General features: G+C 44.6%; 1 protein-coding gene across 1 annotated transcript; it reads left to right on the forward strand.

Annotated features, from left to right (window-relative positions):
• The first annotated feature begins 5,863 nt into the window (after positions 1–5,863).
• On the forward strand, positions 5,864–6,835 carry LOC141126402 (olfactory receptor 52K1-like). The gene has a single exon (XM_073612349.1). The coding sequence runs from the start codon at positions 5,864–5,866 to the stop codon at positions 6,833–6,835; it is 972 nt and encodes a 323-aa protein (XP_073468450.1).
• The last annotated feature ends 15,676 nt before the right edge of the window (positions 6,836–22,511 follow it).

Consider the following 22,511-nt stretch of genomic DNA (forward strand, 5'->3'; position numbering starts at 1 on the left):
GTGACCTTCTTAAAAGGGTGGTAATGTAATAAGGTCCTACAAAAGCTCCAGAAGAAGCCACCATTGTGGTGAAACATGTAGAGGCACCTATTTTTTCGTATAGCGACCACTGAGCTCTATTGTGCTCTTTTTTATACTAATTGTTTTTCTTTTTATATTTGTTTAATAATATATTTTTTTTTCTAAATATCAATTTTTATTGATTGTCTGCACCTTCAAAACTCCAAGTGTGTCTTTGTTGATGTTTCTGAATTCTGAGGAGGTGGTGCACGTGGTGAAATCTCCGACCTGTAATGTTGAATTTATCTGGTTTATCTGGTTGGCTGTTGGTTTTCAAGCATGCTCCTCTGATAAGAGCCGGCGGTGAGATCGGTTTCTGTTGGATAAGTACCTCTACACACAGGCCGAACGTCAGTCACTTTCTACTCTACCAATGGATAATAGGCAATCTCACTGTGTGCAACCTGAGAAGGTCTTTGTGAAGTTGGCTCAGTTTCTTTTATTTAAAATCAAATATTTACCAGGTATATTGTTACACAATGAAAATATGAAGTAAGTACCAATTATAATTCTTTTTTTAAATACTATGTATCCATAAAGTGTTAAAGGAACAAAATCAGTATGGATGCAAGCTAAAAATGTAGCTCAGGAAGGAGATAAGCTCGTGTTTCTTCTGTGCTGCATTGCAAATTCTCATAACCTAAATGATTCCTTTGAGTTTGAAAGACCTGAAACCGCCCCCCTCCCAGGAAATGTTTTTTAGCTACGGCCCTGTTCTCATGTTTAGATACTGTTTTGTTTATTAAAAACACAAAAATAACCATCTCTTCCTGTTGTATTATGTATATTGTACATACAGTGCCTCCCCAAAAGTAAGTACACCCCTCAGTGACATGTGTGTAAATCTTTTCTTCTATCTTTTCATGTGACAACACTGAAGAAATGACACTTGTCTACAATGTAAAGTAGTGAGTGTACAGCTTGTATAACAGTGTAAATTTACTGTCCCCTCAAAATAACTCAACACACAGCCATTAATGTCTAAACCGCTGGGAACAAAAGTCAGTACACCCCTAAGTGAAAATCTCCAAATTGGGCCCAATTAGCCGTTTTCCCTCCCCCGTGTCATGTGACTCGTTAGTGTTACAAGGTCTCAGGTGTGAATGGGGAGCAGGTGTGTAAATTTGGTGTTATCACTCTCACTCTCTCATACTGGTCACTGGAAGTACAACATGGCACCTCATGGCAAAGAACTCTCTGAGGATCTGAAAAAAAGAATTGTTGCTCTACATAAAGATGGCCTAGGCTATAAAAAGTTTGCCAAGACCCTGAAACTGAGCTGCAGCACGGTGGCCAAGACCATACAGCGGTATAACAGAATGGGTTCCACTCAGAACAGGCCTCACCATGGTCCACCAAAGAAGTTGAGGTCACGTGATCAGCATCACATCCAGAGGTTGTCTTTGGGAAATAGACGTATGAGTGCTGCCAGCATTGCTGCAGAGGTTGTAGGGGTGGGGGGTCAGCCTGTCAGTGCTCAGACCATACGCTGCACACTGCATCAAATTGGTCTGCATGGCTGTCATCCCAGAAGGAAGCCTCTTCTAAAGATGACTGGAACCATGTCCTGTGGTCTGATGAGACCAAGATAAACATATTTGGTTCAGATGGCGACAAGAGTGTGTGGCGGCAACCAGGTGAGGAGGACAAAGACAAGTGTGTCTTGCCTACAGTCAAGCATGGTGGTGGGAGTGTCATGGTCTGGGGCTGCATGAGTGCTGCCAGCACTGGGGAGCTACAGATCATTGAGGGACCCATAAATACCAACATGTACTGTGACATGTTGAAGCAGAGCATGATCCCCTTCCTTCAGAGACTGGGCCGCAGGGCAGTATTCCAACATGATAACCACCCCAAACACACCTCCAAGACCACCACTGCCTTGCTAAAGAAGCTGAGGGTAAAGGTGATGGACTGGCCAAGCATGTCTCCAGACCTAAACCCTATTGATCATCTGTGGGACTTCCTCAAACGGAAGGTGGAGGAGCGCAAGGTCTCTAACATCCCCCAGCTCTGTGATGTCATCATGGAGGAGGGGAAGAGGACTCCAGTGACAACCTGTGAAGCTCTGGTGACCTCCGTGCCCAAGAGGGCTAAGGCAGTGCTGGAAAATAATGGTGGCCACACAAAATATTGACACTTTGGGCCCAATTTGGAGATTTTCACTTAGGGGTGTACTGACTTTTGTTGCCAGCGGTTTAGACATTAATGGCCGTGTGTTGAGTTATTTTGAGGGGACAGCAAATTTACACTGTTATACAAGCTGTACACTCACTACTTACATTGTAGCAAAGTGTCATTTCTTCAGGGTTGTCACATGAAAAGATAGAAGAAAAGATTTACACAAATGTGAGGGGTCTACTCACTTTTGTGAGATACTGTATATACATGTTTATATGTTTACTTCTTCAAATAAGTAACGCACATTGGGCCCCACCCCGACTTAGACCAGTCCTCAAGGTCCCCCGAGATGACCTGCCCCTTTGCCGTCACTACCTTTCTGTAACCGATGTCGCATTTTCATGTCACTACATTCATCCTCATGCTACCCAGTAGAAGACAGAACCTACTCATGTTTAACACTTTGTTACTGTTGTTTTGGACCCCCTTTGTACCATCATTTCTGAGAAAACTTAATAAGATACTTGAAAAAGAAGAAAGGAAATTGAACAATCAGTGCAAACAAAGCAAAGGACATTTCCCTGGCCCTCTGCCCATGACACTAAAATCCACTTCTGAGAAGATCCAAGATCTGCCGAGGAATGTTCTATCAATGTAATGACTTCCACCGGCCCCTTTGTCACTACTGTGACCCGGGGTGATGTAGGGCCGTCAGAGGAAACCACAGGTCCCAGTCGGAGGTTGGGCATCCGTCAATCCTAAAAGTATTGGATGATGCCCCGTCTTTAGCAGACTTTGCATCTTCAGAGAAGCAAGGTTCATGGGTGCAGGCAACGGGACAGGTAGGTATTTAGGTAAGCATTGCTTTGTTTGCAGGATTGGCTTAAATTTATTTTTTTTAAATAGGAACAGAGTAGCTTTCCATCTTTCTTAAACCCTATAATATTGTGTGGTATTCCAGATGGTAAAGTCCAACATTGTCTCTGCTTCCCCACCCCCACACGTATCTTTCTACTGGAGTGTCCCTGAGTCACTATCCAAATCTCCACTGCATCAAGCTCACAGAGCTCAGATGGCAAATGTTCTCTTCTGGATTATATGCGAGTCCCAGAGTTGCCGGATCATGTCTCTTGCCACCACCTATCTTACCTTCTTGTGGTCTTTAGGTTGCAGGTTCTCGCAGCTGACCCCATTAGTCACCTATAAGGTGAGGTCAGACCTTTAAAACTGGATCTGATTAACAGGATCCATCAGATTCTGGTCTGTTTTACTGGCCTGTCTGACCTTCCTGACCTTGCGAGTTTACACCCTGCACCCTGAAACTCCAAATGTTGCCCTCATTTCATGATCGGCCTGTAGCCAGGTCACTCCGACCACCCATCCTTCACAATCCCAGCATCTGCCTGTTTGCTGGTTGTGACCACTGGACCTTCCATGAGATGGGGTAAGTGGCATAACATCTGCACCAATACTAGACCTAAGTAGCACCTTGGTTTGGGGGTTTCACACGGGAGAGAGTTTGCACCCACAGGTGACACATTGAGTCTATGAATCATGAAACTTTTCAGCCACTTCCCTTCTTCACTTCTGTCTGTTAGTATATTGGCCATGGATGGGTTATGTAGGAGGCAATTGTCTTTTCAGGCAGAGGCGGTCAATTAGAGCATTTGCATGAAACCAGATCCTGCCCTTCCCCATGGCTACATGATGGAAGTAAAAGTGGTGCAGTGGTCAAAGGGGTCTGAAGGTTCCCAGTCCCGAGAGTGAGATAAGTGCTTTGAGCAAGTTTGGTGGTCTGCAAGGAGACCATAACTTCTTGTTATTGGGTAAACAATCAAAATGAGGGACTGAAGTAGCTGGTCTTGAGGCTGAGGTGATGAGAGGGGACCCTTTACAGCTCAGTGCCCCCCTGAGAATGGTAACGGGGAATTCTGAGTCCAAAGAGGTATGGTGTGCCAACTGTACTGTGGGCAAGTGGATCTGCAGTGGCAAGAACTCTTCAGATGGAGCTAGTGATGGCAGCTGGTCCAGGGTGGCACACTGGAACATGCAGGTGGACCACAGCAGGCAGGCCTTAGACAGGAGACATGGTCAGGTGCGAGAGCCAAGGTAGAAACACATTAGTCAAGCAGAGGAATGGACAGGAATGTGGTCAGTGGGCAGGTCAAGGTTGTACAGAGGAAGCAGGCAGGGGCGGGTCCATGGATCAAGCCGAGGTCAGAGCCAGGAGAGAAGCCAAGGATAAGTCCAGAAGCAAGCCAGGTCGGTAACAGGAAACCGAGAAGTACTGAGCATACAGGAACACAGGTTACAAGGAGATGAAGACCAATCAGCAAAGTCGGGGAGCATCTGTCATCCTTATAAAGGCCAGAAAGAGCCAGAAGCTATCATGAGCAGCATGCGCATAAGCATGTGCCAGCATGCACAAGCATGCGCCTGCTCTATAGTTACATAGTAGGTGAGGTTGAAAAAAGACACAAGTCCATCAAGTCCAACCTATGTGTGTGATTATGTGTCAGTATTACATTACATATCCCTGTATGTTGCGGTCATTCAGGTGATTATCTAATAGTTTCTTGAAGCTATCAATGCTCCCCGCTGAGACCACCGCCTGTGGAAGGGAATTCCACATCCTTGCCGCTCTTACAGTAAAGAACCCTCTACATAGTTTAAGGTTAAACCTCTTTTCTTCGCTCCATGACTCTATGTTCGCACACATTCCTGCACCGACATGCTGGATACTGGCAAATGTGCCAGGTCTCCGTTCCTTCCTTATCCAGCTTACCCCCTGACAAGGACTTTAGAGGTGGGTGATCTCACAGAAAAGAATTCAAACAACCAGCTTAAAACCAATTAACTTTATTCCATAAATATTTCATTTAAAAGACACTTAGAGGATATATGTCCCAGTTTCTTCAGATTAAAACTTATAACCTGGTTGTTCAGAATTCAATACAGAACATCACCCCCCTGATGAATGAAACTTCATAGAACCCAAACGCTTAATTCCAACACTTATGATTTGGCACCAAATGTATGATTGTCCCAATCATGTTGATAGAGCCATAAATCTTATACAGAGCAAATCCTAACATGTTTCACCCAAGAAGGGCTTCCTCAGGGAAAAAGTGGGGGTTATGTTCTGTTTGAGCCAATCATGTCAGGGGTCCCCTCATTGCCAAATTATATTACAAAGATAGTTGAGGCAGTCGTACCCACAGTGATGTTATCCACATATTATAAGGATCAACCCTTACTGCTTTCATCCAGAAGTTTGTTGTAAAGCCCTCTGTCAACAATTGCAAGTTCCCAGAGACTCAGCTCACTGTGGTCTTCAAACTACAAAAAGGCTGCTGCTTTCCCTGTGGCATCATGGCTGTCCAAACATGCATCAGGAAGTAGCATGGTTTGAGAAGTTGACCACCCACCTCTAAAGTCCTTTACTTTGATCAGTTTAGGTTTACCCAGTAATAAGAAGTCATGGTCTTACTTATGCCAGCTGTACTGTACGGTTTCCATCCCATAAAAGTTATTTTAGCTGCAAGGAGATCCATAGAAACTAAAGAAAATATGTGACTTCAGGTCCATTTTAGGTCATAGATGATGGTCTATTAAATTTGTGTGCTTTCACTGCAGAACATTTAAGATGAGAAATACGGGTTGTCCCTCATCCTGACCCACCATGTCAGAGTCTTTGATAAACCAGACTTTGGAATTTTCTCACTCTGAGTTTATAATGTTAAGTTTTCCTGGAGTCGTCAAACATCGATATCTGCTGTTTATCCCATTTCTACACGTCTATCTCATGATCCTTGTATGTAACTTTCCCATTATCTACCGGATCTGGGTGGAACCAAGTCTTCATACACCGATGTACTCACTCATCTTCTGCATTCTTGTGGTCAGCGTCTTCTATGATACGGCCATCATACCCAAGATGCTGGTGTCTTTCCTTGGGTTGGACACAATATCGCGGACTGTCTGCCTGATGCAGATGTTCACCGTTTACTCTGGCCTCCTGGCAGAGTCTCTCATATTGCTGTTAATGGCGTTCGATAGGTACGTAGCCATCTGCAAGCCTCTACACTACCATACCATCATGAACAAACATCTACTGGTTCTTTCTATCATAGGCTGCATTAGGAACTGCTCGTTTGCTTGTCTCATTGTCATTTTGGACTCCCAGATCCATTTCTGTCAGTCAAACATCATTCTACACTTCCACTGTGAAAGCCCGATGCTGCACAACTTGGCGTGCGGTGACATCTCCACAATCCAAAATGTAGGCCTTCTAGTCCGTACCGTGTTGACTGTCTGTGACATTTCCATTATTTCCCTCTCTTACCTGACAATATTAAAGGTCGCCATGAAGACCGCTGCGGGTGGGGCCAGACACAAGGCCTTGCACACGTGTAGCACACATCTGTTTGTGGTGATTCTCTTGTATATGCTTGGAATGATTTCTGCGGTTTTATATCAACCTGCAACCTCCGTTCCTTATGACATGCAGAATATGGCCAACTCGGTCTCCCTTTTTCTTCCGGCTATCGTCAATCCTATTATTTATGGATTTCGGATGAAGGAGGTGAGAGCTGGTTTACTGAGTCAGAGAAGGGGGACACGGTTTGATAATCGGCTTTTCAATTCTAACTGATTGTCAAGACCCAGATCTGTACCCGCAACCTCTGCTGTGTCTGGCAGTATTTCTTCTCGCTGAGCCAACTGAGATGTTGAACAGCTGCCTGGACAATTCCCTGAACAATCTTGCCTTAAACTTTGTTTCTGGTGAACCTTGAACTCTGAACCTTGAACCTTTGTTATTCCCATGAACGTCCTATTTAAGCCATGTCTTTGCACTTTCTGTTTGCCAGATTATTGTGCTCTCTCCAGCCAATATCTTGCTATTGTCAATCCTGCTGTCATTTGTATCCTCACTACCACTCGTTACCCTCCTTTGGCTTGTTCCCCAACATGCTTCCACTTGAGCCCAACCTGCAACCACTTGTTACTGACCCTTGGCTTGTTACTTGCCTACGCTTCCACTTGATTCCAACCTGCAACTCCTTGCTACCATCCTTTGGCTTGTTCCTCGTCTATGCTTGTACTTGATCCCAACTTGAAACCACTTGTTACTGATATCTGACTTGTTCCTTGACTACGCTTCCATTTGATCCCAACCTGCAACTACATTTTACCAACCCTTGGCTCCTTCCTTGACTACACTACTACTTTATGCCAACCTGCAACTACTTGTTGCCATCCTTTGGCCTGTTCCTCGTTTATGCTTCCACTTGATCCCAACCTGCCAACCACTTGTTACTGATCTTTGGCTTGTTCATTGACTGCGCTTACAATTGATCCCAACCTCCAACCACTTGCTACCAACCTTTGGCTTGTTTACTGACTAAGCTTCTGCTTGATCCCTACTTGCTATATCTGCTACTTTGCCCTCGGCTTGTTCACCTCTTGGTGGGTTGATCCTGAGGACTGTGACTGGGTACTAAAGCATAGCAACACCCATCCCCACTATCAGGAGCTCTGGTGAACACCAGTTAGTGCTTAGACTCCGCACCTTGGGTGAGCTCACGTCATCCACCAGGGTGACCTGCTTGTGCACTTATCCTGCTGGTTGGTGGGAGCCTCTCTACTGCTATAGCTACTGGTCTCCAAGCCTGACCCCTGACTGTGACACTGATCTTTTTCTTAAATAGTCACAAATTATGTATATAAAAAATATACAAATTATTCATATACTGTATACAGTATGTCCATTGGTCCACACAGTGAAGTATCAAATGTATTTTACCACACTTACCAGATATCAGAACAATACAATGGGGAAAATAATGATTTGCTCCCCTGCAGATTGTGTAAGTTTGCCCACTTACAAAAAAATGAAGGGTCTATAATTTTTATCATAGGTGTATTTTATATGATAGAGACAGAATATCAACCAAAAATCCAGAAAAATCACATGATACAAATGTTTTAAATGGAGTTGCAGTTCAGTGAGTAAAATATTAGATCCCCTACCAACCAACAATAATTATGGCTCCCACAGACTGGCTACAGTAGGTGCTCATGTGGTACACAGATTAGTCCTGTCAATGTAAGAAGGTTCTCCTAACGACTCGTTATGTGTATAAAAGACACCTGTCCACAGAATCTCTTTCTTCCAGTCAAACCTCACCATCATGGGCAAGACCAAAGACCTGCCGAGGGATGTCAGGGACAAGATTGTAGACCTACACAAGGCTGGAATGGGCTACAAGACCATCAACAAGAAGCTTGGTGAGAAGGAGACAACTGTTGAAGCGATTATTTTCAAATGGAAGAAATGCAAAATAACCATCAATCTCCCTCGGTCTGGAGCTCCATGCAAGATTTTGCCTCATGGAGAAAGGATGATCATGAGAAAAGTGAGGGATCAGCCAAGAAATACATGGGAGGGCTCAAGACAGTTGGGACCACTGTCACCAAACAAACCATTGGTAACACAATACACCACCATGGATTGAAATCCTGCAGCGCCCACAAGGTCCCCTCCTCAGGAAGACACATGTAGAGGAACGTCTGAAGTCTGACAATGAACATCTAAATGATTCAGAGAAGGATTGGGAGAAAGTGCTGTGGTCAGATGAGACCAAAATTGAGCTTTTTGGCATTAACTCAACTCGTCGTGTTTGGAGGAAGAAAAATGCTGATTATGACCCTAAGAACACCATCCCTACAGTCACACATCATCCCTACAGTTACACATCATCCCTACAGTCACACACCATCCCTACAGTCACACACGTAGGTGGAAACATGATGCTTTGGGGCTGTTTCTCTGATAAAGGTACAGGACGACTTTGCCGCATTGAGGGGCCAATGGACGGGGCCATGTATTGTAAGATCTTGGAGGAGAACCTTCTTCCCTCTTCCAGAACACTGAAGATGGGTCATGGATGGGTCTTCCAGCATGACAATGACCCAAAACATATCACCAAGGCAACAAAGGAGTGGCTCAAGAAGAAGCACATTAAGGTCATGGAGTGGCCTAGCCAGTCTCCAGGCCTTAATCCTACAGAAAATTTATGGAGGGAGCTGAAAGTTCAAGTTGCCAAGCGACAGCCAAGGAACCTTAGGAATTTAGACAAGATCTGTAAAGAAGAGTGGGCCAAAATCCCTCCTGGGATGTGTGCAAACCTGGTCACCACCTACAAGAAAAGTCTGACCTCTGTGATCACCAACAAGGGTTTCTCCACCAACTACTAAGTCATGTTTTGTGAAGGGGATCAAATACTTATTTTACTCACTGAACTGCAACTCCATTTATAACATTTATATCATGTGTTTTTTCTGGATTTTTGGTTGATATTCTGTCTCTATAGACCCTTCATTTCTTTGTAAGTGGGCAAACTTACACCATCTGCAATCAGTATTTTTCCCCCACTGTATGCCAAGTTTTTTGTTTTGCGTTACAATAGTGTATTTGTTAGTATATCATGTGCGGTGGGATTTTTTTTTTCCATAATGATTTGGTCTCTTCCTTGCAGACACTTATGAGTTCTCACATCTCCTGATGAAGTGAGCGCTGACCTGCAAAATGCATGGTTATAATTGAGAGAATTGTGAAAGAACTTGTATGTTATCAGCCAATTGTGATATGACCAATCTATGGAACGGTTAATATGTACATGTATGTCTATCTGTGAACTGTTTTTTTTACTTCAATGTAAACTTTTAGAATGTTTTCTTAATAAAAATGTGAAGCTTTTAAACTCACAACGTCCCTTTGGGCAATTTGGTTGTTTTTGTTAAAGTAGATGGACAGTTAACACATCACTGATGGTCCAAATGATACCTCTAATGCCCTGTACACACAACCGGTTTTGCCATCGGAATAAACTCTGAAGGTTTTTACGACGGAGTTCCGACGGAATTCAGCTCAAGCGGTCTTGCATACACACAGCCACACCAAATTCCGACCGCCCAGAACGTGGTGACGTACAGCACGTACGACGGGACTAGAAAACGGAAGTTCAATAGCCAGTAGCCAATAGCTTCCGTCTCGTACTTGCTTCAGAGCATGCGTCATTTTTGGTACATTAAAACAGCATACAGACGATCGTTTTTTCCGATAGTAATTTGTTCCATCTGAAAAATATAGAACGTGTTCTCTATCTAAGTCCGTCAGAATTTTCGACAGAAAAAGTCAGATGGGGCATACACAGGGTCGGAATATACGATCAAAAGCTCCCATCGGACTTTTTCTGTCTGAAATTCCACTCGTGTGTACGCGGCATAAGAGCGCATTATTACTATATTATGTTCTCCTCCAGTGAGAGTGGGGGGGCAGCAAAGGGAAAGGAAAGACAGATTCTGGTGGTAGGGGACTCAATTCTTAGAAGGACAGAGAGGGCAATCTGTAACCAAGACCTGAAGCGCCGAACAGTATGTTGTCTACCAGGCGCTCGGGTTCGGCACATCACGGATCTTGTGGACAGATTACTGGGTGGGGCTGGGGAAGACCCGGCTGTCATGGTGCACGTTGGCACCAATGACAAAGTCAGAGGCAGATGGAGTGTCCTAAAGAACGATTTTAGGGACTTAGGAGCTAAATTGAGGAAAAGGACCTCCAAGGTAGTGTTCTCAGGAATACTACCGGTACATCGAGCCACACCAGAGAGGCAGAAGGAGATTAGGGAAGTAAACAAGTGGCTGAAGAGCTGGTGTAGTAAGGAGGGGTTTGGGTTCCTGGAGGACTGGGCCGACTTCTCAGTCGGTAACCGGTACTATAGAAGGGACGGACTGCACCTAAATGAGGAGGGTGCAGATCTGCTGGGAATGAAGATGGCCAAAAAGTTAGAGGGGTTTTTAAACTAGGCGATGGGGGGAGGGTCCAGAGACAGTGATAGCCAGCGCGGAAGATATTCCAGAGGGTAGTATTGGGGGCATTAGTGGTAGGTTAACCAAAGCACAAAAACACAAGGTGAGTATAGTAGCAAGTCCAAGTTGCAATCTTGAAACACCCAATACGAGGACAATATGCGACCGGTCTAAACTATGTGGCATGTTCACCAATGCCAGGAGCCTGGCGGACAAGATGGGTGAACTAGAGATACTGTTGTACAAGGAGGATTTGGATTTTGTGGGAATTTCAGAGACCTGGTTCAACAGCTCTCATGATTGGCTGGCAAACATTCAAGGGTATACCCTATACCGCAAGGATAGAGAGGGTAAAAAAGGGGGAGGGGTATGCCTATATATCAAGAATAATGTACAAGTGAATGTGAGAGATGACATCACTGAGGGGGCTAGAGAGGAGGTGGAATCCTTATGGGTAGAGCTCCAAAGGGATGAAGCTAAGGGGAAAATAATACTGGGAGTATGCTATAGGCCCCCTAACCTGAGGGAGGAAGTGGAGACAGATCTCCTATCACAAATTGGATTAGCAGCAAGGATGGGAAGTGTTATCATAATGGGGGATTTTAATTATCCAGACATAGACTGGGCGGAGGGAACCACGCATTCATTTAAGGCTCGCCAGTTCCTTAGTGTCTTGCAGGACAATTTTATGGGTCAGATGGTAGACGCACCAACTAGAAATAAAACCTTACTAGATCTACTGATTACCAACAATACAGACCTGATCACAGATGTGGAAATACGGGGCAATTTAGGTAACAGCGATCACAGGTCTATTAGTTTCAGTATAAATCACACAAATAGGATACATAAAGGGAATACAAAGACACTGAATTTCAAAAGAGCCAACTTCCCTAAACTACAAACCTTGCTAAAAGGCATAAATTGGGATAAAATATTAGGAACAAAGAATACAGAGGAGAGATGGGTTTGCTTTAAGAGCTTATTAAATAAGGGCATTAGCCAATGTATCCCATTGGGTAATAAATTTAAAAGAGCGAACAAACATCCTGGATGGCTTAACTCCAATGTAAAAATGCATATAAAAGCAAAGGAGAAGGCCTTCAAAAAATACAAGGTTGAGGGATCATCCTCAGCATTCAGAATTTATAAAGAATGCAATAAGAAATGTAAGGGTGCAATTAGGATGGCTAAGATAGAACATGAAAGACACATAGCGGAGGAGAGCAAAAAAAATCCCAAGAAATTCTTTAAGTATGTAAACAGTAAAAAAGGGAGGACAGACCATATTGGCCCCATAAAGAATGAGGAAGGACATCTGGTTACAAAGGATGGGGAGATGGCGAAGGTATTGAATTTATTCTTCTCCTCAGTCTTCACGAGTGGGGGGGCTTCAGTAACCAAAACTGCAGTGTTTATCCTCATGACACAACACAGGAAGCACCTACATGGTTAACAGAGGACGGAATTAAAATTAGACTTGAGAAACTTAACATTAATAAATCACCGGGACCAGATGGCTTGCATCCGAGGGTACTTAGGGAACTCAGTCAGGTGATTGCCAGACCGTTGTTCCTAATTTTTACAGATAGTCTATTGACTGGAATGGTACCAGCTGATTGGAGAAAAGCCAATGTAGCACCAATATTTAAAAAGGGCCCAAAAAACATCCCTGGGAATTACAGACCAGTTAGCCTAACATCAATAGTATGTAAACTCTTGGAGAGGATGATAAGGGACTATATACAGGATTTTAGTAATACGTACGATATCATTAGCAGTAATCAGCATGGATTCATGAAGAATCGTTCTTGCCAAACCAATCTATTAACCTTCTATGAGGAGGTGAGTTGCCATCTAGATAAAGGAAGGCCCGTAGACGTGGTGTATCTGGATTTTGCAAAAGCATTTGACACAGTTCCCCATAAACGTTTACTGTACAAAATAAGGTGCGTTGGCATGGACCATAGGGTGAGTACATGGACTGAAAACTGGCTACAAGGGCGTGTTCAGAGGGTGGTGATAAATGGGGAGTACTCAGAATGGTCAGGGGTGGGTAGTGGGGTTCCCCAGGGTTCTGTGCTGGGACCAATCCTATTTAATTTGTTCATAAACGACCTGGAGGATGGGATAAACAGTTCCATCTCTGTATTTGCAGACGATACTAAGCTAAGCAGGGCAATAACTTCTCCGCAGGATGTGGAAATCTTGCAAAAAGACCTGAACAAATTAATGGGGTGGGCAACTACATGGCAAATGAGGTTCAATGTAGAAAAATGTAAAATAATGCATTTGGGTGGCAAAAATATGAATGCAATCTATACACTGGGGGGAGAACCTCTGGGGGAATCTAGGATGGAAAAGGACCTGGGGGTCCTAGTAGATGATAGGCTCAGCAATGGCATGCAATGCCAAGCTGCTGCTAATAAAGCAAACAGAATATTGGCATTAAAAGGGGGATCAACTGCAGAGATAAAACGATAATTCTCCCGCTCTACAAGACTCTGGTCCGGCCGCACCTGGAGTATGCTGTCCAGTTCTGGGCACCAGTCCTCAGGAGGGACGTACTGGAAATGGAGCGAGTACAAAGAAGGGCAACAAAGCTAATAAAGGGTCTGGAGGATCTTAGTTATGAGGAAAGGTTGCGAGCTCTGAACTTATTCTCTCTGGAGAAGAGACGCTTGAGAGGGGGTATGATTTCAATTTACAAATACTGTACTGGTGACCCCACAATAGGGATAAAACTTTTTCGCAGAAGAGAGTTTAACAAGACTCGTGGCCACTCATTACAATTAGAAGAAAAGAGGTTTAACCTTAAACTATGTAGAGGGTTCTTTACTGTAAGAGCGGCAAGGATGTGGAATTCCCTTCCACAGGCGGTGGTCTCAGCGGGGAGCATTGATAGCTTCAAGAAACTATTAGATAATCACCTGAATGACCGCAATATACAGGGATATGTAATGTAATACTGACACATAATCACACACATAGGTTGGACTTGATGGACTTGTGTCTTTTTTCAACCTCACCTACTATGTAACTACATATGTTTTTCTATTAAAAATGTCTTTTTTTTGTGCAAGTTTTATTTGAGGTCATGTGACCACTAACCCTTGGCATCAGGGGCGTTGCTAGGTCTACAAAGGATCTGGGGCTAGAGCCCATAGCAGTGAAGTAAAGAAAGTCATACACTATTATATATATATTATCATTACATCAGGGTCACCAGAGAGCCCCCCTTACATCAGGGTCACTAGAGAGCCCCCCTTACATCAGGGTCCCCAGAGAGCCTCCCCCTTACATCAGGGTCCCAAGAGAGCCCCTTCCTTACATAAGGATCCCCAGAGAGCCTCCCCCTTACATCAGGGTCCCCAGAGAGCCCCCCTTACATCAGGATCCCCAGAGAGCTCCTTCCTTACATCAGGGTCCCCAGAGAGCCCCCCCTTACATCAGGGTCCCCAGAGAGCTCCTTCCTTACATCAGGGTCCCCAGAGAGCCTCCCCCTTACATCAGGGTCCCCAGAGAGCCCCCCATGTACATCAGGGTCCCCAGAGAGCCCCCCCACTTACATCAGGGTCCCCAGTGAGCCCTCTCTTACATCAGGGTCCCCAGAGAGCCCTCTCTTACATCAGGGTCCCCAGAGAGCCTCTCCTTACATCAGGGTCCCCAGAGAGCTCCTTCCTTACATCAGGGTCCCCAGAGAGCCTCCCCCTTACATCAGGGTCCCCAGAGAGCCCTCTCTTACATCAGGGTCCCCAGAGAGCCCCCCACTTACATCAGGGTCCCCAGAGACCCCCTCCTTACCTCAGAGTGCCCAGAGAGCCCCTCCTTACATCAGGGTCACCAGAGAGAGGGCGGGCAGTGAGAGATGATGTCATCTCTCTGCTCTCTTGCCTGCCCAGCTCTCCCGTGCTGCCTGCCTGCTCTCCAGTGCTGCCCGCCGCCGGCCATCTCTGAGAGACTCGGAGCTATGGGCCCCAGATTCGGGGCTATAGCCCCAAAAGCCACCCCCTAGCGACACCACTGCTTGGCATGCATCTATTCCCTTATGAGTGGTGGGTGGAGAGAACTTTCCTCTGGACAGGAAATTATGTCATCACATCAGACTTGACTTACCCTGCCAAAGTGAGAAGAGGAGGAGCTGTGTGTGTTGTCGTAAGTTGTTGGTGTTCAGCTCATGCGCACCTCTGGGTGCCAACAACACCGGGGGGGTCAGTCAAATAAAAAGCAGCTGAATAGCATTATCAGCCCACCTCTGGAACTAGTATCAACATTGGGGAAAAGGCAGGATCACCATTCATAGAAACTTAGAGTAAGAAAATTAGCATCATGTGAATTTGCATAATACAGTTTTCAATTATTGGCTGGAGAGACAATTTAAATTGTATCCAAATTCATCCATAATATAGATGATTCTTCTTTATACTTATCAGGTTGTAGACCCTTACCACCACCCACGTGTAATGCAAACCCACCTGACCTCCTATTTATTTCAATGTTTCTTATCATTCTATCATTAAGGATGAGCAAACTTGTACTCGTTCCCCTGATATTTTGCCAGAATTTGGAGATTCCAACAAAATTTTGCCAGCTTTGCATTGGAGTAAATTGGGAATGTAGCACCCTCTACCCTAGGTAGGTGCTAGAGATAGACCTTTTCACTTTTTTACTGTAGTGCAGGTACATTTAGGCAGGCTTAGCTAAAAGCTAGGCCTGCTTGTTTTGATCTGTTGGGCTGGGAGTGGCCTAGAGTAGGCTGGTGACTCACAGCTAACCTCATCTTTTGGTTACCCCCTTTCTGCTTCTGGAGGCTTCTAGAAAGAAGGTGGGGAAGAAAGGTGGAGCTGCCTGGGGTGTTCTAAGGAGCCCTGACTAACCCCCAAGCTGGATTGGCAGACCTCCTTAAATACCTAGAGTCAGCCCAGCTGGGGAGGAGTTGTATGGGTGGAAGAACTGGAGATGGAGTATTAGGCTGTCGGGGTCTTTGCGTAAACCCCCAACTCGGGGGGGGGGGGGGTTGGCCTTGGGCCAGGGGCTCCGAGCTGAACAGGCAGGAACCCCATATACTCCAAGAGATGTCCTGCACAGGAACAGGAGAGGACAGCAGGGAATACTGCCGGGTAAGTCTCCAGGAGGGATCCACCAGGTGTCGGTGAGTGACAGGCAAAGTCTGGAGAGCTGGGAGAGGCATGCCGGAGCGGACTGGGAGTGTGCAGTCTGAGATGGATGTAGAGCCAGCGGGAGAGACTGTGATGTTACTGACTTTGAAGTCATGGTGCTACAGCCAGGAGGGCTGTCAGGGTCTGCAAGGGGCTGACTGTGACCACTAGTCCACCAAAGAGGGCAGCTAGCACTAAATCTTTCTTTGCTACACCATAGGAGCCCACGGCCTCTGCCTATAATAAGGCATTTCTGCTAAGGCTTGGCTGAACCAAAGTTAGGCCTAACTATGTGCTAGCTGCACCTGAGGTATTGTGCTGGAGGGAGAAGGAGAGATAGTCTGCAGCAAGTGTTGTGCAGGTGGAATATATCTGAATTGTCCCAAGCCAAGAATAATTTCTGGGCATCCCATGAATTTCTTCACCCCATCCAAGTTCTAATCCCTCAATAAAATACAAAAACAAAGCTGATAGACTGATTCATCGTCTTGGAGTGACTGGAAGTGAATGCTGGGCTGGGCAGGGTGACAGGTGGGCCACATCACTCAGCTGCCCCTACTGGGGTACCCCTACAGGGAGATGAAACAAGGGTAGTTTTCGCTGTCTACAAGGACACGTTTGTCTTAAATGGTTTACAAAGCCCCTTTCATCTATCCTAGATCTTACACTCCAGGGGTCCAGCATTGGGTCTTCACTCCGGCGTGGAGCTGCCGGGACTTCTGGGTTTCACCTGGAGTTCTGGTGTCACAGTCAATCAGGAGACAACTGTTCTGACTGGTGCTCATTCAAAGGTGGGGGGACATGTTGCCCAGCAATTGACCAATACATCGCTATGCCTAGCCAAGGCCTTGTTGCAGTCCCCTTTGCTTTTCTCCAGTGACTCCTGTGTCTCCTACAGTGATCCTTGTGGACTTGTGTCTTCAAGGGGCCAATGGCGCCTTGGGGTTTCCTTAATTTAAAGGTATGTTTCCATATTGTGATAAGCCCTCCTGCAGTAACACCACCAAACGAATGACTCATTTCTGCAGCAGCCGGAGGTTTGCAAATTATGAACAGAAAAAATCTCAGCGCCAACCCCGCGTCCCCGCAGACACACACACGCTCCCTATGTCTATACATTGCACAGTATCTGAAAAAAGTGAGTACACCCCTCATTCACATTTTTGTAAATCTTTTCTTCTATCTTTTCATGTGAGAACAGTGAAGAAATGACACTTGTCTACAATGTAAAGTAGTGAGTGTACAGCTTGTATAACAGTGTAAATTTGGAGGAGGGGAAGAGGACTCCAGTGACAACCTGTGAAGCTCTGGTGACCTCCATGTCCAAGAGGGTTAAGGCAGTGCTGGAAAATAATGGTGGCCACACAAAATATTGACACTTTGGGCCCAAGTTGGACATTTTCACTTAGGGGTGTACTGACTTTTGTTGCCAGCGGTTTAGACATTAATGGCTGTGTGTTGAGTTATTTTGAGGGGACAGTAAATTTACACTGTTATACAAGCTGTACACTCACTACTTTACATTGTAGACAAGTGTCATTTCTTCAGTGTTGTCACATGAAAAGAGAGAAGAAAAGATTTAAGGGGTCCTACTCACTTTTGTGAGATACTGTATATTATATATACTAATATTATATAATACGATGATTGATATCTGTGGAGGATTCCAGGCAGAGTGTCGTCCTCTCTTAGTCTCAGCGTTGTCTCTGTGGGGTTTTCTGTACATGGCTCCATCTAGGGAGGATTCCAGGAGTAGTGTTGTCCTCTCTTAGTCTCAGTGCTGGCTCTGTGGGGTTTTCTGTACATGACTCCATCTGGGGAGGATTCAAGGTGGAGTGTAGTCCTCTCTTAGTCTCAGTGCTGTGCTCTGTGGGGGTTTCTGTACATGGCTCCATCTAGGGAGGATTCCAGGTGAAGTGTCGTCTTCTCTTAGTCTCAGTGCTGGCTCTGTGGGGTATTTCTGTATATGGCTCCATCTGGGGAGGATTCCGAGTGGAGTGTTGTCCTCTCTTAGTCTCAGTGTTGGCTCTGTGGGGTTTTCTGTACATGGCTCCATCTAGGGAGAATTCCAGGTGGATTGTCGCCTTCTCTTAGTCTCAGTGCTAGCTCTGTGGGGTATTTCTGTATATGGCTCCATCTGGGGAGGATTCCAGGTGGAGTGTCATGCTTTCTTAGTCTCAGTGCTGGCTCTGTGGGATATTTCTGTACATGGCTCCATCTAGGGAGGATTCCAGGTGGAGTGTCATCTTCTCTTAGTCTCAGTGCTGGCTCTGTGGGGCTTTCTGTACATGGTTCCATCTAGGGAGGATTCCAGGTAGAGTGTTGTCCTCTCTTAGTCTCAGTGCTGGCTCTGTGGGATATTTCTGTATATGGCTCCATTTAGGGAGGATTCCAGGTAGAGTGTGGTCCTCTCTTAGTCTCAGTGCTGGCTCTGTGGGATATTTCTGTACATGGCTTAATCTAGGGAGGACTCCGTGTGGAGTGTCATCCTCTCTTAGTCTCAGTGCCGGCTCTGTGGGATATTTCTGTACATGGCTCTTTCTAGGGAGGATTCCAGGTGGAGTGTTGTCCTGTCTTAGTCTCAGTGCTGGCTCTGTGGGGTATTCTGTACATGACTCCATCTAGGGAGGATTCCAGGTGGAGTGTCGTCCTGTCTTAGTCTCAGTGCCGGCTCTGTGGGGTATTCTGTTCATGGTTCCATCTAGGGAGGACTCCAGGTGGAGTGTCGCCCTCCCTTAGTCTCAGTGCTGGCTCCGTGGGATATTTCTGTACATGGCTCCATCTAGGGAGGATTCCAGGTGGAGTGTCATCCTCTCTTAGTCTCAGTGCTGGCTCTGTGGGATATTTCTGGACACAAACCTGAAGGGAGACAATTTACATTGATCTGTATAAATAAAAGCTGGTAGGACAGCACTGAGGGCTGTGTGAGCCATACACAGGTGAGGTGACTGTAATATGCACTCTCCATTATTGCTGTATAGTGATGATAATCTGACCCCAGCTTGTCCTCTTCACAATAACACAGACTGGATTTTTTTGCTGTCTGTTTTGCTGAAAGGTAAGTACACAACAATACTGGGAGGTTATTAAAGACTATTTGGATTAAATACACAGTGCCTAGGGTAGGCATACATTACTGGAGGGTAGGTACACATTTATGGATAGCTACACATTACTAGGGAAGTATGTGAACTATTGTTAGGGTAGGCATACTGCCCGGTGTTAGCACACAATTCTTGAGGGAGGTAAACTGCTCTGGGTTGGAGCACTGCTCTGGGTAGGTACTCCGCTTGGGGTAGGTACACTGCTGAGGTAGGTACACGTTGCTATATTTCCTGTATTGTGCTCCTTCTACAATTCTTCCTCTCTTCCAATGAATGATTACAGACAGGAAATCTAATGTGACCTCAGTTTCCCGGCATGGTGCATTGTTTGGATCCATCTATTCCTGTGCAGCTGCTGCATGCCATCACATTGATCTGTGCAGGAAATACAATGCATCCAAATATCATCCAAATCACATAGAATGTGACCCAACCCAAATGCATTGCCTGGGTCATTCCATATGACATATTCTGGTCATACAGGAATATCGGGAGGAATTTCAGATTTAGGAATCGGATGTTTCTCTACAAGTCTGACAAATCAGAATTCATTGGCCTAATCTTCTCATTCGTGAGTTGGTTTGGTCACCTCTGCTTCCATCTCTGTGCACCAACCATCCCATCATTGTCTGTATAGTACCCGAGATATTCCACTAGAGGTTTGCAGGTCTTCTAACACACGACAGATAGAGGTAGAAGGAGCCAAACTGAGAGTTTTCAATTCTCTAAAATCTCAGTGAAAATCTGGAAATTTCTGCAAAATTTTGCATTTTGTTGAAATATTATGGATTTAAAATAAAGTGTTTGGGATGTTTTTAAGGGTTCAGAAGGCTCTAAAAGTCTCCTGAGGATTACAGAAGGGCCATTTATTTTTCTTGGACCTGTTTTTGTACCAAAAAAAGCCAAAAGCCTTTAGCATTTATTTTGTTACTTTGACTTACAATATCCATCATGTTTATCCCCCCACCACAAGGTTGTCACATTTGTCCAAGTAGTGAGGACATTTTCCGAACCCTTTGGCCCTTCAACCTACCAATGCCAGAGAGAGATTCCAGAATACAAATCAATCATTATTGTGATTATTTCATTAATAATGATATTATTCTATTGACTGTAAAGATTTGTAAATCGGGGAATTGAAATATCTTCTAAATAAAAATGTTTGCAAACACTACAGAATTGAGATTGGTGAGGTTCACCCTCCTCGGAGTTCCTGGGCTGGAGAGGTTCCATTCCTTAATTTCAGCACCGTTCTTCATCATGTTCATGTGTTCAGTGATAGGAAACCCTCTTATTGTTTTCATCATTCTATCTGATTGTGGTCTCCACACCCCCATGTACATGTTCCTGTCATTGTTGGCTATCACAGATCTCATGCTCTCGCTTACTATAGCACCACAGATGTTGGCCATCCTTTGGCTGAACTCTCGGGTTGTGTTTTTTAGTAGATGTGTCATCCAGATGTATTTTGTCCATCTACTCACCTATATGGAGTCCGGAGTCCTGGTGGCGATGGCGTTTGATCGTTATGTAGCAATATGTCAACCGTTAAGGTACTCTGCCATTCTTACTGGTCAGGTGATCACCCAGATTGGCTCAGTCCTGACTTTACGGGGGGCAATCATGGTTGCCCCATGTATCTACCTAGTGATCCGGCTACCCTACTGTGGACATGAAGTGATTGGCAAATCTTACTGTGATCACATGTCTATAGCGAAGGCCTCTTGTGGTGACACCACCATCAACAGCATCTATGGCCTCATAATATTCATTGTGGCATTTGTGTCTGATATTTCCGCTATAATGTTATCTTAATTCTTCATAATCAAAGCTGTGCTAAAACTTCCCTCCAAAGAGGCCCGGTCTAAGGCGTTTGGCACATGTTCTTCTCATGTGTGTGTGATGTCATTCTTCTATATCCCAGGTTGCTTCACTCTTCTGGCGTACAGGTTTTGGAAAAACATCCCACCCTCAATGTGCTCCCTCCTTTCCCTCACCTACCTCCAAATGACCCCAATGATGAACCCGCTGGTGTATGGGGTAAGAACCAGCCAAATCCGTGACCAAGCCCAGAATTTGCTCTCCAAAGGAAATAAACTGAGAATTAAAGTCAACAATTAGCCAAAAACTGTTCCTTTTAGTTTTAGATGAAGTAGGAAAGGATTAAATCTATGTTGGGTTTCTATTTCTTTCTCTGAGATTCAGCCTCATGTGTCCTAGGGACCCTTATTTTCATGACCGAAAAAGATGGAAGATCCACAATTTTACAGTTGTCACCAGAACAGGATGTGAGAAGAAAAAGCAAAACTCCACAATGAAAAAAGTAAGCCACTGCACACACATCTAAGAAGTGAAATATGTTTGGATTATTGACAATTATTAGAATATTCCGCCTATAGAAGGGTTGTTTCCATCAGAACTTTATTATGTCGAATTTCAAAACATTGTGAGGCAACTAAGTCAGCACACAAGCTCCAGGAGAATAGATCACAGAGACACTTTTTTTCTTTTTTTAAAACTGCCTTCTCTCTTGCTCTGAAATTGCATTCTAATAAAAAAGATAACATTCTGTGCAGAAAATCTGTATAATTTTTCTGTCTATTGTCCCAGAAAATAGAAACTCTATTTTTTTATTTCATGATAAAATCTGCCTGCTCTATCCCTCTGAAATTGCATCCTATTAAGTAGAAAAACATTCCATGCAGCAAACGTGCAGCTTTTTTTCTGTTTTCAGTCAAAGAAAAAAATATTAAATCTGCCTGCTCTCTTCCTCAAAACTTAAAAAATTAGGAAAAAGGAGTACATGCTGTGCTTCAAAACTGTGCAATATTTCTGTCTTCTGTCTCAGAAAAAAAGAACACAATAATTTTTTGCTTTCGTAATGAAACCTGCCTGCTATGTTCCTTAGAAACTGCATCCTAGTAAAAAGGATAACATAATGTGCAGGAAAAAATAAATTGTGTCAGAACAAAGATGATATAATATTGCATTTCATGATAACATCTGCCTGCTATTTCCGTTTGAAAGTTAGTCATAGCAAAAAAAAGAGTACATACCATGCAGCAAATCTGTACATATTTTCTGTCTCTTTTCTCAGAAAAAATGTATAATTTTGCATTTCCAAGTTGAAATCTGCTTGCTCTCTCCCTCTGAACATAGTGCTAAAAAGTATTCCATTCTGTGGGAGAATCTG

Source organism: Aquarana catesbeiana, linkage group LG02, assembly GCF_042186555.1.
Source record: "Aquarana catesbeiana isolate 2022-GZ linkage group LG02, ASM4218655v1, whole genome shotgun sequence".
NCBI lineage: Eukaryota > Metazoa > Chordata > Amphibia > Anura > Ranidae > Aquarana > Aquarana catesbeiana.

Bases quoted from the DNA above. Each gene is read 5' to 3' on its own strand.
- LOC141126402 (XM_073612349.1), top strand. From the start codon at position 5,864: ATGTCAGAGTCTTTGATAAACCAGACTTTGGAATTTTCTCACTCTGAG.